Source organism: Podarcis tiliguerta (genome assembly GCF_965153285.1).
Source record: "Podarcis tiliguerta genome assembly, chromosome: 4".
Taxonomy (NCBI): domain Eukaryota; kingdom Metazoa; phylum Chordata; class Lepidosauria; order Squamata; family Lacertidae; genus Podarcis; species Podarcis tiliguerta.
Window position 1 is genome coordinate 48,355,008 of NC_139537.1, and position 15,968 is coordinate 48,370,975.

At 39.7% G+C, this 15,968-nt stretch overlaps 1 protein-coding gene across 4 annotated transcripts in view; it reads right to left on the minus strand.

Moving 5' to 3' along the window:
* APP (amyloid beta precursor protein) overlaps window positions 1-15,968 on the minus strand; it is a 140,532-nt gene that overhangs the window by 49,064 nt on the left and 75,500 nt on the right. For all 4 annotated transcript variants that reach the window (XM_083438613.1, XM_083438612.1, XM_083438614.1 and 1 more), the window contains exons 4-6: window positions 11,823-11,935; window positions 9,850-10,043; window positions 4,942-5,144 (exon numbers count right to left, since the gene is read on the minus strand). In XM_083438613.1, coding sequence (XP_083294739.1) covers window positions 4,942-5,144; window positions 9,850-10,043; window positions 11,823-11,935 — 510 coding nt within the window. The remainder of the gene's footprint in view (window positions 1-4,941; window positions 5,145-9,849; window positions 10,044-11,822; window positions 11,936-15,968) is intronic.

A 15,968-nucleotide genomic window follows, 5' to 3' on the forward strand; every position in this document is an offset into this window, starting at 1 on the left:
AGACTGTACTGTGTATAATTTAGAGCACAATCCTATACATGTCTACTCTGATGTAAGCCTCCCTAAGCTCAATGGGGTTTCCTCTAGGTAAGTGGATATAGAATTTCAGACATATTCCCTGAACAGAACTTCCAAGTTTAATTTTACCAAGAAGAAAATTATTTTTTCTAAAAATACACTTAGAATCAGAAGCCAAATACTAATTTTAATACCCAAAGACAAAAGCTAATTACACAAGAGGCATTTTCAAATTTATCTGGAGACAGCTGTGAAGCTGGCACGCATTTTTAAGAATAAAGCTTAGGCATTAGCTACACCATGGCAATATTCTCCCAGCAGGCAGTTACAGGAAAGAAAATTAAATTATTTGTTTCGACTCCAGTCCAATAGAACAATTACTTCTACGATGGTAAATACCTTAAAACTATAATCTGTACCCACAAATAATTAAAATTAAATTTCACTTCCAAATGTTTATTTTTAATTCAGTGAAAAAGAATAATTAGGACATGAATTTAGCAGTTAATATAGTGCACCTGGAATATATAGGGCAACATCCAATTAAGTCATACTTTCAATCAATCTGTTTGTATGACTCACTTTGGCTATCACCCATGGCCTTCTAGTTAGCATATTATACTTTAAGAACTCCTGTTTTGTATTCCTGAAATATTCATTTCAAATCAAGGGATCAAATAGCTCCAGGCAGCAAATGTTTTGCATGGGGGTTCTGCTCCCAGCCCCTGCAAGCATTGTTGGTGTGCATCCTGCCCTCTTCTGGGTCCAAAAGGACGCGCATGTCCACAACCATGTGTCGACTGGATGTGCCTAAAATGAGTACAGCCTGCACTGCACAAAGGAAAGAGCGCTACTTTTATTTTACCTAAATCGGCAGACTTACATAATTTAATGGCCAGGAGCATTACATTCATAAATTGCTCTCTTGTTAATGGATTGTATACACCCTGTTTTTTTTTAAATACATGGATCCAGTTCTGCCCATGTCAAACTTTAAGATAGTAAGTGAAATCTCTCCCTCAAGTTTGATGGAAATACCAGTGTCTTTATGTAAGCCACTTGGGATACGGACCAATTGTTGTTGCTACTCTGTAAAGTGCCCTGTAAACTGATGGCACTACAGTGGTACCTTGGGTTACATACGCTTCAGGTTACAGACTCTGCTAACCCAGAAATAGTACCTCGGGTTAAGAACTTTGCTTCAGGATGAGAACAGAAATTGCGCGGCGGCGGTGCGGCGGCAGAAGGAGGCCCCATTAGCTAAAGTGGTGCTTCAGGTTAAGAACAGTTTCAGGTTAAGAACGGACCTCCGAATGAATTAAGTACTTAACCCGAGGTACCACTGTATATAAAAACAAGCAACAGAAATGACCTTCCAAGTCAAACTGTATAGAACTGCTAACAGCAATCCCATTTGCTCTGACAATATCCATTTCCTAATGTTCCCAACAGTCATACAAGGACAAAAGAATGATAGTAAAAAAAAAAGGCGAGTATATAGAACTATATTTACAGTAGTGGGAATAAGGAATAATTCACAAATATCAAAATACCATATATAAGCACCAACAGGTGAATTAAAAATGAATGATCTACAGGACCAGTGGAATTAATCAAGGATAGCCCAGTAAGTACAAATACATGACTCAGACCTTTGTGAAGTCTCCGGTAGCTGCAAAATGGTTGCTTACAGGCTGTTGTGTTTACAAGACGGCTGGATGTCCTGTAGCTTCCTTTCAGTATCTTCCTTTAGGTGAGAATTAAGCTTAAAAAATCTATTTTGTGTCTGTGTGTGTGTGTGTGTGTGTGTGTGTATGGAGAAAGGAAGCATCTGAGTAACAACTATCACGAAAGAACAAAAGAACTCAGGAAATGGCTGCACCAAGACACATTGCTCAGCTTCAGCCAGACCTTATAAAATGGCATTCACTTTTTTCTCTCATCAATATTCCTAATACCAAAGTGGCATGTCATCTAACAAAGCAGCTGTGACACACAGCAGACCTTTTATAATGGCTGGTGATTAAAGTGTGATCAGAACACAGGTAGGCAAAAGTACAACAAATAGCCCTAGAATCAGTATGAAAGATGGTCATTCAGTATTAAAAAATGTCTAATCTTCTGAGGACGCTTCCTGTCATTTTTCTTCCTTGCAAACCTATCTGTGAACGCATGGGGAAAAGAGATCGTCTCTGGAAATGTCATGCCAATATGACTTAGATCTGTGGCGAGAACACTGTTTCTCAGCATGCCCCTCTGCTTCCTTGCTTATCATTTCTCTAGGTCTTCTTGCCTTGTCACTTTCAGGTCCTTGAAAAGGCTTCTGAGGGAGTGACAAGGGCTGTGGGCAACTGTGTTATCTGCCATAGGAAAGAAATTAGCAACCTGCAGCTCACAAGCAATAGCACCTGTGCAGACTGAATGCTAGCTAAACGTACAAACCTAAAAGAAAACCAATGCATTACTAGCAGAGACTCAGTCCCCCCGATGCTATTGAGAGCCTCTAAAAACAGATATACGCTTGTCTCATGACGGTGCTTATAGAAATGAAGAGTTGTACTACTAGTCTCCCAGGAAAACATTCTTACGTGAAGCCATTCTCTCCTCCTCCACCACCATCCCTGCTTTACTGAAGCAGAACAGCTGTTAAGAACACACCTTTCATATAATATGTTTGCCGACGGGCAAGAAATAACAGGCTGCCACCTGTCATTCTCCAGGCAGGATTTAAACTGCAATGTTCCTGAAAATGGAAGCATTTTGTGTGTGTTCCATGCTAGCAAGAAGAGGTTTGGCTCCTGCTTATTAAATATGAGGAGAAATTACAGTTAAGAAAAATATACTGGCTACAATCTTTCCCTGCGTGAGTGCAGCAGTTATGGCATGCAGAGGGATCTCCATTTGAACAACACTTTTGTTTCCCCTCCTCTCTTGGTGCTCCCATGTGGAGAAAGAGAGGCCTGTGAGCACTCTCCTTCTTCAATATCCAGCCTACCTTCTCCACTCTGTCGAGGAAGACAAGCTCAGACCCAGATTCATTGATTGAGCAAAGGAAGAGAGACTGTATGGGCGACACATACAACTGTGTTTTCCACTGAGGTCTCTCTAAAACGACTTTTTGATGGGAATGAGGGAAAGCACTTTCTCTGTTTTGACCCCCAAGGTGCTGAATGTTCATTTGCAGGAGATCTTTATCTGTCATAATGGAATATATTTTTGTTTATGTCAGGTCCTTAGCCTGATCACTGGCCAGATACAGTTTTTGCTGCATTTGGAGTTTAAAAGTAGGATAAAAATATATATCCACCAACAAAGCAAATGAGGAGTTCCATGGAATGTTCAGCTAGCCTCCAGATTGTTCAATACACATAGAGGTAATAAAAGAGGTCTGAATAAGTAATACTTATTTGATCGTTTTTCCACATTTCAACTAAAATGTAATTAGGATCTCCTCTATTCAAAGCTTACTTGTTGTAAGTTACTTTCCCATCACTGCTTTATTTAATTGGCCTAGTGCAGAGGTAATGTTGCTAAGCTCAAAACCTTGGCTAAGTGACTGGGAATAGACCAGACTCAGAAATGTCTTCCTCCATTCCCCAGAATCGATCTATCGACTCCTTCCTTTCTCAGCACTAGTTGAGATTTATCAGCACACCTGCATCAATGCTAACTTCAGTCTTGAATCTTGTTTGACAACACCATGGAACCTGGTAATTTATTTGTCATGCCAATTTGTATCTCTGCTCTTCTCCAATTATGTACTCAAGGCAGTTAATAACAATGCAGTACAATGTAATAATACACAACTTAGCAAAACATCTATAGGAAACATATTCAAAAGCAACTAAAACACTTGAGTTCTTAGGTAGCACGAACCATGATTACCATTGATACAGGTGCAAAGAGAAATCATGGTTAAAGCTAACAAGGAAAAGGAAGGAGGGGAGGAGTCTGTATGCTGCCTTGAGCTCTCTCTGGTGTGCTTTCGCCCTCAAGATGTTGCTAAAACACAAGTCCCATCTGTCTCAGCAAGCATGGCCAAAGACCAGGGTTGGTGGAAACTGTAGTTCAGCAACATCTGCAGGATCGGGGGGGGGGGAGGCAAAGGGTCCCCACACCTGAGCTACTTGAAGGAAAGGAAAGAGATAAAGGTGACTAATAAAATAATAGTAGTACTGAAAGCTCTCATTTCTACATATGTGTTCATCCCTCTCTCATAAATACTCAGTATCCAGAACACAGAATAGGTTATTCGGTTTTGGAAAATATCTATGCTTCTTCAACTTTCTAAGCATCCTATGAAGTGTAAATCCCCAAAGTTTTTGTTTTGTTTTTTTTTACAATTAAGTGCTATACATATTCTGCTAACAAAATAAACACCGCGGCCATTCTTGTATCCTATACTTGTTTCTCACTATATCCTGTAAATCTAAATTTGTACCATCTTCTGGCTTCTAAATGATGATAGCTTAAGAAAGGTGGGGGGAGGGGAGTCATTAAACCACCAATCTATTTTTGTTACCCCCAAGAACATTTTTCATTCTTAATATAAGCTGATGACCCAGCAAGCAAACCCCCCCCCCCTTGACATGCATCCTTTCCCAACTCATACCTTACTAAAACTGTTCACCACATGGTTGACACTATTTTAAATTAAAAGTTCACATCTATTTTAAATCACTTTTTATCCATGCGCACAGAGATGACAATCATCAAAACATGATTTAGGTTGTTACTGGGAGCCTGAGGGGAGCAAAAGGGGGCGGGGAGTAGCACACAAATTTGGCAAATCACAATGGAAAAGCGTGATTGGTATAGCAACTTGGAATATTTTGCTGTTTGGAACATTTTTTGCAGTAATGGGCATATGCACACTGTGAAGATCAGTTCCTTAGACCTCATGCTCTATAAATAACAGCTTACCTCGAACAACCTCTTCTACAGACTCTGTAGTTGTGGTAGTGGTGGTGGCGATACTGGTTGTTCGTTCGGTGGCTTCCTGAAACTGGTCATCTGCCTCTTCTTCAGCTTCATCACCATCTTCATCATCGTCATCAGCATTTTCATCCTCGACATCTGTAATGTCCTCTTCCTCTGTCAACTGCTCTTCTGCTATCTTGTCATAACTGCAAGCAGCAATGGATTCTGTTAAACTCCTCACAATATGTTTTTTAAAGCAATTAATTCACAGCTTTATGCAGCTACAGCCTTTATTAAACTGATCACTGAGAAAAGAAAAGAACTTTTCTACACTGAGAAAAGAACTTAATGTGTAATAATAGCCATGCTAGACTACGTGACCTCCCATTGCATGGCTGACTCTATGACCTCTGCTGAAGGTTTGGAAATCACTGCTTTGTGTTTGGGGAGGCTGAACATTTGGAAAACATCTGGCCAGGTCAGAAAGTTCATTGTGCTACACACAACGAAAGTTACATAAAATGGTATTCACAAAAGTGAATTTGTTTCTAACTAACTAAATGAGCCAGGCAAATGCTTTGCAGTTGGGGTTCTGTTAAATTGTTCTCCTGTAAAAATCCTGCTCATGCCATACAACCAACATGTGTTTGTTGTACTCATGTCTTTTACAGGCAATTTCTGCATAGGAAGGTATGTAAACAGAATGGAGGAACATTGGAAACTGACTTACACAGAGATAGACCACTGGGTCCATCTAACTGTGTATTGTCTACTTTAACTGGAAGCAGTTCTCCAGGAATTCAGATAGGAGCTTTTCCCAGCCCTACCTGCAGACACCAAGGGTGAAGCCTGGAACCTCTGCGTACAAGGCAGATGCTCTATCATTGAGCTAAATTGGGAAAAGGAGAACAGTGCTACATCAGGAATGGGGAACCTACAACCTTCAGGAGGCTATTGGGCTCCAACTTACATCAGGCCTGGACAGCATGACAGAGATAGTGAGATAACATCTGGAGGGTCATAGGTTCTTTATACTTTCATATCCAAATCAGCAAAAACAACAACAGCAAAATACGTTTGGGACAAAAAATGAACTAAACATTATAAGTATGCAGCTTTGTTAGCAAGCAGAATCATGATTCCAGGTGGAAAAGAACTCTGGGGGTAAAACACACTTGCTTTGACATACATCTGAACATGACTAGCTGGACAAAGCTGTATTGTATTTCGAACTTCACCATTGTCACTAAGTAGCGGCACACTTATTAAGAGAGCCCAGACCCACCCACAAAGGGGTCAGGTTTTGCAACCCACAAAGAACTAGAAATAGATAACAGGGAAGGTAGACATCAGTACCATAAATAATAAGCCAGTAGTTATGGAAGAGAGAGAGGGGGGTGGGAATTATATGATCTCATATAAGGCCACAATGGAGAGAAAAAAAATCATTCAGAATTAAGAAGGAAGCTGACCATTGGCCTATCTGCCTCACTATTATTTACCCTGGCTGGCAACAATAGGGCTAGAACAGGCACCTGCTCTTAAGGAAACAGTGCTGACTTGCCACTAAGCCAGGAAGCCAGAATGTTTGCATTTTTAGCATACAAAATTCAATTAAGCTATAAATATTATTTATATTGAAACAGAAGATGGGCTTTTAGATACAACTGCTCGATCTTTTTTAAAAAAGGGGGGGGGGGTCTGAAGAGAAGAGACACCTGGACAAATATACAGGAAGCATTACCAGGTTTCCCAAGATTCCTAATGCCCATCATCCCAGGACTCAGATCTTTAGGGTAATTGCATTACCCAAGCCATTAAGTGCATCTCTAAGTCCACTGATGTGTCTATGTTATCTGTCAGCTTATGTCCATCTGAAATAATAACACATTATCTTCTTGTTTACTCAGTTAACATTTGTGCATTTAGAAAAACTGGAGAGGACTACTCCAAATATAGCATCTTTGCGTGCTTCCTTTCAAAAGCAGCTTATTCAGATATACTCTCAAATGCATAATGGCACAGGACATAATCCATTAGAGGTAAATCTATTGGTCCTTAAATGGCGCAGCAGTGAGCATTCATACGGGAGAATACTAACCTAAACTTACATGGTGGCACCTCTTCTCTTGAAGTAAACAAAAGTGGGCATCCTTCTTCTATGAGATTTCTCAGCTATGGCAACAGCTACTTCCTGTACATACATAAACCAGTACAGTTCCAACCCAGGAATGCCCTGTGGGGTTTTTTTTTGGGGGGGGGGGGGTTCACGCTGGCTGGTAGCTTTCACCGGTGTTTTTCATGCTTTCAGCAGGTACAGTGGGATCTCTGTGGTGGCAAAGACCCTCTACTGGTGGAGGCAACTCCAAATCCCCTCCACCAAGGCAGATTGGGGGTTTCAATTGCTCTGTTAAGTGCTTCATCTGGAGATAAATTCCGTTGGCAGATATTCCTAAGTATTCACTCTCCAGCAGATCATAATCACAGCTTGGATTAAGAGTCGCAGGCAACCACATCTAGTTTACAGTAAACTGGCTCAACCTGCTGGTGCTAGTAATTAGTTTTCCAAAGCCTATTAAACGTATTAAATGATGCACGGGGCAAATGCTCTCCTCATTCTTGAGGGAAAATAAGAAGGAATCTCAAGTATCAGCAATGTAATGACAATGGACCCTATCCAGCTTGACCCTATCCAGTTTTGTTTTGGGGAGGATTTTTTTTCCTTCAGAGAAGTCTTCCCTCACAATCACCTCAGGAATGATTAGCCTGTGAGTAAACTGGAGACTGTGGGGATGTGGGGTTGCACACTAGAGGAAAAGTCTGAGCAGGCCAGATGCAACTTATGGGCCTCATTTGCTAGCCTGCAATAAAACCGTTCCCACTTCTCATACCACACAAACTTCTAAGCAACCGATATATGCAAGATCAATGCTGATCTTTTTAGGGTTCCAAATGGCACAGGAAGCCAGAAAGCAGCAACGAGAGGTGAGCAGAGCTGGCCATGCTTGCCCCCACTCTTGCTGACGAATCCAGTAACTTGCATTTCTCTGTTTTCCTGGCACTGAATTTGAAAGCCAAAGAAAAAAGGAGGGGAATAAATATAGCAGCGGGAAGCTATGTAAAATGAATTATATGGTCTATTAAATTACATGAGGGGGTCTATAAATGGATTAGGCCAGTTTTGAAAATCATCAGAGGTTGCTATGTCAGGTGACTTAATTCACTCATCAGAGCTTCAACTTTTCTCCTGAGATTGGGGTGGGAAGGAGTTGCTGTTCGTCCCTACAAACACACCGTGAGGAATTTATGACTGAGGGATTTATAATTCCAGAAATGAAACCTTCCCCAATCATTCTGATAACTCTTTCCAGAACTTTCCCCAGTTTGCAAATATAATTTTCTAGTGGGAGTGTAAAGCAAACGATAGCAAGATTGAAGGACATGAGGTAAACATTATCTTAAGTATCAAGCCATCAGAGCTAAACACTGTTAAATATAACATCAAACATCTAACACCAGACAAGACATAAAACTCAGATCTCTTAAAATATCTTGCTATGACTGAGGACTGCAGTGCAAATATAAAGTCCACACTTGAGTAAAAGTCTATTTTTCAACCTCTGAGATGATGAAGCATAGACACAAATCAAGGTAACGTTCTTATGAACATTCCACGAGAGCATTCCTTTTAGTATCTTTAATAAATAAACTACCATCACAACATCCCTTGTGCTACGTCACACTGAAAGAGCCATATAATATAGCCAAGCAACTCCTCTCTAACAGCATATTCAGAAGAATATAGCACAGCACAGGAAATCAAAGCCCTTTACCATTCCTCAATTCAAGCCCAACTTCTGTTTCCAAACCCTGAAACAAATTCTCCAAATGTGTAGATCAAACACAAACAAAATGTCAAATTTAAGAGCTTGAGCACATTTGTCTAGCTAATGACAATTCACTGTACTGAAGCTAAAACCCAACCCTAATGAACTGTAGTTTAAGATTCCATTATGAACAAAGGTTAGAATCTGTGTTATTTTTTTTTAAAAAAAAACTGTCAGCTTAACAAAAAATAAATCCTGAAGCAGTATGTTCCTTCAAAGTTCTTTTTTCTAAGTTAGCTGTCAGGATGAGAAAGATTTTTGCATCTTAGTACAGTGGTGCCTCTAGATGCAAATGGGATCTAGAAGCAAACGTAACCCATGTCTGCGCATCTGCAGGCCACGTTTCGGCGCTTCTGCGCATGATGTCATTTTGAGCGTCTGCGCATGCAAAAGCAGCAAAACATGGAAGTAACACGCTCCATTACTTCAGGGTTGCCGTGGAGCGCAACTCGAACGCACTCATCCCAAAGCACATTCAACCCAAGGTATGACTGTAATTGGAATATATTTTAAATCAGACAGCAAAAAGTGATAGGTTTTTTTGTAAACTGCTTTGAGGGGGTTTATTACAATCAAGTAGTGTATAAATTTTATGAAATAAATAGAAATAAATAAGATGCAATGACTCTCTAAGAAACAGATAGATGTTTTCAGCTATTGAGCTGGAAGTAGTAAGGTTGTATCTAGAATCGATTACCCCTTCTCCAAACTTCTGATCACTTGGCATGAGGCAACAACGTAAAACTAAGTCACTTCAAACATTACACCAGCAACGTGAATACAGTTCAAAATTCACTTAAAGACAAGAATTCTATGCCTTGCCAATTCCAATGAACAATCTACTTACTTCCAAGTAAACATGCTGTGGACTGAGCTGCATGTTTGTAATTAAAAGATCACAATCTTTCAGTCAAAGACTTTCAGCAAAGGATTCCTCTGCTGAAGTTTCTCATGCAAACTTTTTCTTCAAAAGAACATCTTGGCTTAATAAACTGCCTAATGATGGCAGGAGTAGCAGCCTTACCTGCCATCTGCATAATCTGCATCGGCTCCTCCCCACCAAACATCAGAGTCATCTTCTTCAGCGTCAGCTGAATCTATGTTGTCACTTTCGTCTGCTACCGGGCAGCAAACAAACTCCACACCCCGGAATTTGTCAATCCCACACGGTAACAGCATACCGTAGTCATGCAGATTCATGCCCTTTTCGCTACAGGACTAAAAACAAAATGGGGGGGGGGGGAGGAGACAGAATATATGGTTACACGAGAAAGAAGCTATTTAAAATATTTATTAGAGAATGGCTAACAAATTGATTCAGCGTGTACACTTAGCATTAATTCAACTCTTAGCACCAATTCAAACCTTAGAGCAATAATCACACAGAAGCCCAGGAATTTGCTCTACATTGTGGTGGCTCCATGCAACAGTGGAAAGTAACTCTTACTTCACTGACGTTCAGTGAGAACCACAAGGCATAAATGAATACTAATATATAAAGGTTTTATCAAGACGACATTCCCATGTTAAAGGATTACAGATAAACCACCCAGAATATAACATACTTTGCATTTGTATCTTCTAAGCAAGTAGATGGTGCATTGCAGATATAATCTTGAAGTCAAGAGCACTTGGAAGTCAACCTGAGACAGCACTCTCCAAAATATACGGATGTGCCTTCAGATATTCACAGAACAAGAAAGCACCCCCTTGTGAAAGGAATTAAAAATGGGAAAAGTGGCCTTAAGATGTTTAAAAGTTCCCCTTCCATGATTTAAACCTGCAGTATTTCTCACTGACAGAATTAGATAAGAACTACAAACAGCAAATATACACAAATCAGGTGGAGCAGGAGTGGAATTCAAATTTGGACCATCACTGAAAATCCCCGTTGTATTCTCACTTGTAGAATCAAGGACGGTGGGTTTGTCTGTTTGTTTTTAAAAAAAGATGTTTGGTCCATTAAAAATGGACTTTTTAGTTTAAGACAGTAGACTACACAGTCCACTTTTCCAGATGTTGAAAACAAGCAACAAGCATAGAAGAACAGCAGTTTTATTTACTTATTCTTAAGTTCTCCATGTTTTTAACATAAAAAAAATCCATGGTGCCTGTTCAGACATCAGATTACACAATTACCTATTGTATTTATTCTTCTTCTGCCACATCATTTTCCACCTGAATTAATTTGTTTGAAGAGAACCACTTTGAGGTCCTTGATGCCCAGGTAGGTTAAAATGTGTTCCTCCATAAGTTGACTGTATTCCTATTCTTTTTGTGCCTGATGTTTTTCTTAAACAGAATGTTTTTCTTGAACAGAAATTGCTCTGGCTTATGTAGACTACAGCTAGACAACACTGAGAAGATGCAAGAACCTTGAATATTGTAAATGGCATTGTTAGAATGATGTAGCCAATGCTAATCAAAGGGCATAACTGACATGTTGGTTTCTCGAGGATCTTGTCCCTTCTGCAATTTGTTTGCAGCATGCAGTAGTTTCAAGAGCTCTCAGTAGGCTGCCTGTTATATCCTTCAAGGTGCCATTACTCTCAAGAATGGACTGTAGGTCATCAGTAATAATTTACTGCTGCAGCACCTTTAGAGTGAACCTGAACACAGGAGCCACAGAAATTCATTATGTTTTGTTGTTTGTCTTGTGTAAGTTGTTCCCAGAGTATTTTGCTGGCCTTTGCAATTTGTTTGGCAACTGTTCTAAGCTGGTAGCACTGAACTGTGATTTTATTTTCCGTAAGATTTTCCAAGTGTTTGTCAAAGCCACTAAAATCTGACATGGAATATAACTGAAAAATTAAAATATTTGGCTCCCAATTAAGGCTTCAGGCAATAAAGATGAACACTCAGCTGTGCCCACAGGCTTATAAAACAATAGATAGGAATATAACCACACATTCCCCGTTTTCCCACAATACCTTATTGCACTTATTTTTATTCATAAGAAGCTTCAAATAATCTTCAAGGTACTGATTATAAACATACCTCCTTAGCTACTGTGTGCCAGTGCAGGTGAGTTTCACATATATCCATCCTTTCCTGGTGAAGGAATTTGCACTTATCTGGCACCAGAAGAGCATCACTCACGAATTCTCCAACTGAAAGAAAAATTACGTGACATCTTCATTTTATTATCACCTTGAGTGGATGCTTTTCAGAGCAACAGCTTACAAGCAGACATCTTACAAACTGATACTGGGAAGAAAATGTTCCCTGTGGGCCAACTCACACCTTAATTAACAGCCAGATTAAAAAAATAAAAAATAAATCCTCACTGAATTAAGTAGATTTCAATTTGTGATATTATTGCATAGTGCCTGTACTTTAAATACACAAATCTAATGGCATGGTATCTCTTTTGCTTCTGCACTGCCAGTACTTACAAGCCTCACTTCTGAAACATCCCCAACTCGCTTATCTTTGTGCCCAAAGGGTAAGAAATTTGACTGTTCTAAAATGAAAACTGGTACTTTCAGGTTATCAAATTTGGTTCTTTTGACCTTGTGTGACCAGAACACAGTGGAATATACAGCCCTCATGGATGGTGGATCCAATATCCCTACTTTAAGATTAGTTGGCTGAAGTCATCCCTTTCACTATACATTAAAAATGATGAAAATACAATCTGATTAATACAGGAGTCAAAATGATGGGAAAACTCATATTGTCTAATGCCAAGTCAGAAGTTCATTTCTTTATAAGATTTCTCACCCGCCCGCCATCAAAAGGACCCAGAACAAGTTAGAATAATAAAATGCACAATTATAAAAATAAATCCATTATAAAAACATGTAAAACCATTTCAAATGGAACTAAGCAATAAAAATTTAGCAAAATGGGTAAACTATAAAAACCCAGGATACGGGTTAGCCTATAACTGGTTTTATGAAAGGGTAGTCAATTCTAAGCATCTAATTTAGTACTTTTCTTGTCATGAAAAAGGCTTGCAGGAGCACTTTCAAACAAACATTGAGATGGACCAAAACAAATTGCTTCTACAATTGATGGGCTAAGTTCTGCTCATGAAAGGGGAGGGGTTATTCTGTGAGTAGAACTCTCTTTCCATCAGCAGGAACACTGGAACACACAACACGGACCCTAACAGGAGACTGATATGATTTAGCTCTCATCAGTATGTTTCTTGATGAACCATTTATAATAATGAACAAGAACCATTTATAATAATTAATAATAATTTATTATTTATACCCCGCCCATCTGGCTGAGTTTCCCCAGCCACTCTGGGCAGCTTCCAACTGAATATTAAAAATAATACAGCAGCAAACATTAAAAACTTCCCTCAACAGGGCTGCCTTCTGTTGTCTTTTAAAAGTAAAATAGTTGCTTATTGCCTTGACATCTGCTGGGAGGGCATTCCACAGGGCAGGTGTCACTACCTCTGCCTGGTTCCCTGTAACCTCACTTCTCGCAGCGAGGGAACCGCCAGAAGGCCCTTGGAACTGGACCTCAGTGTCTGGGCTGGACGATGGGGGTGGAGACACATTTACTGTCTACTGCACAAGAAGAAACACTTCAGTGCGAAAGTATGGCTCCCAGCTCCAGAGTGTGGTAAGAGTGAAGCCCTCTCTTGAGCACTGCACTTTTAAATGGCCAAAAGAGATCCACATACTTAACTATAACAATGCCAATATATCACCTGGGAAGAAATGTTTACTTTGCTTTGCGATTGTAGAGATGATAAGCAGTATGATTTATTACCTGACAACTGCTGTCAGTCTCTGGCAAGTTTGGCGTTTGTGAGCCATCTTAATTATCCAAGTGATAAATGGTGAAGAAACAGGCTTATAGAAAGTTTACATGAAGAGGAAGAAAAAACACTATCTACACTAGCATTTGAGGTTAGGCAGTAAGAACATGACATAACTGTAATCCACACCTCTTTATGCAGCGTTACGTACACCTGTTATTCATATTGTGTAGGATGCCACATTCTGATTTCAACTATATTCATTTCCACCTAGTCACACTGGCCTCATTTGATGCAATATTAACCTACCATTTAGAACTTTGTGAACTCAGTTTTTCCTCCTCTCTGGCATGGTCACAAGATAAAATTAAAATAAAAATTCTTCCATTATTATCTGTCCTTCGACTTTTGTACACTCCAGAGGAGGAGATTAAAAGCATCCACTTCCTGTTTCAATTAACCATTATTTGTTCTTATGAAATTAGTTTTAAACCTTTTGGGTTTGGTCCTGACTTGTTCCAAGGCATCATAGTTTAAACTAACCACTGTTTGGCCTGTCTGCAGTTCTTGGCATTGCATTTTTATATTCTTAGTCTCAATTCTGATTGCTTAAATATCTGCATCACAACTAACTTCTCCTTTAACTCGTCTGGAGCATATGATACAGCAAGTTAGCACCTGATCTCCCAAACTCCTGATTTTGCATGCACACATGGGTGGCAGATAGTTTCATTTTTCATTTGTATCTAGCCAGCCCTGTGAAATTTTTACATGCAGCATTCTATTCTGCCTGAATAAAAGTTGTGTTTAACCCAAAAGTCTTTGTATTCCGTACCACAGCACCAACTGATTATGCAGGGCATTTTGATTATTTTACGATCATCAGTGTGCTTCTATGTACTTCAGGTTGTGTTTGGATTGGAGTCCTAGTTATTGACAGCTGAATAAGATCAAAATTCATCTGTTTTGAAGTGTTGACTTGTAATGATAGGGAATTACATCAGAATCAGCTTATTGATTTAGGTATAAAATAAGTGGTCTTGTAAAACCATTAACAAAAACGTTCTCTCTGCTAAGAGGCATTCCCATTTTCTATAAGTAGTCCTATAACTGCTAGCAATCAATGACTTCGTCAGGCCACTGTTTCTCAACAAAGGCCTGATTAAGACATAAGGCTTAACTACGGTTTAACATTACAAGAAGCAGCCTTGGGTTTGTCAGCTCCTGCTTCTCTCATCTCTATCAGCTTGGCTGTGAGGAGTTCAGAAGCATTTCTCCCTAAAGCCGCTAGCATATTATGCTTTTCAGGGCTGACTATGCAATCTGTAACCTGACAAGCTTCTCTTGTGGGCACAGAAATATATTTTACAATACTTTTCTGCCATTAGACAACAAATAAGCTAAAAGCAAATATATAATGTTTCAAGTAAGCTAAAAGAGCTTCAGAGGTTTTGTTACATTTTCCAAACAGTCAAGCACAATTATTTTGTGCCTTGGGAACTGTAGTACTTTTATGTTCATACCAATCCCACTTTGAGGTTACTGATGATCTGTATATTTGAAGGAGCATCTTCACCCTCATCTATCCAGCCCGGACATTGAGATACAGCACCGAGAGGCTTTTGGCAGCTCCCTCACTGTGAGAAGTGAAGCTACAGGGAACCAGGTAGACGGTCTTCTCGGTAATCGCGCCAGATGTCAAAGAGATAAGTAACTATACAACCTTTAGAAGACATCGGAAGATAGCCCTGTACAGTGAAGTTTTTAATGTTTAATGTTTTATTACGTTTTTGTATATGCTGGAAGCTCCCCAGAGTGGCTGGAACAACCCAATCGGATGGGCGAGGTACAAATAATAAAATTGTTGTTGTTTCTGTTATTGCATGGACAACTGTGGTCAAGCTATCCAGGAATGGCTATCACTGTCCTTATCACCCCTGGCTGGTAAAGGGCACTCTGGGCCACCAAGAATACTTGTTCTTCCAATGACAAGAGCTGGACCCAGAAGCACCCTTAGCTATGCGGAGAGAGTGTGACTCCCTGCCGCTCAGGCAAGCAGCTTACCAGCTACCTGGATACAACCACTCACCCACACAGCCTTCGTCTTGCCAAGATTGAGGCTCAGTTTTTCAGCCCTCATCGAGGACCTGCAATTCACTATTAAATTTCATACTGCTCTACAAATGTTTACAGGAAAGCGCAATCTATAATTTTAATAAATAAAAATAAATGCATTGCCCAATTTATTAAACCAGATTCACTTCTTAATTATAAACCAGCACCTTAGGGTCATTCACACTGCCAAATTTAGGCAACTTGTGGCTCCCTATGGATGCTGGAGCTGGCTTTTGTTCTCTCTGTAAGAGAATATTAAGGTTACCATTGTAAGCTACTTAAAACAATGGGATTGATATTAATTCTAC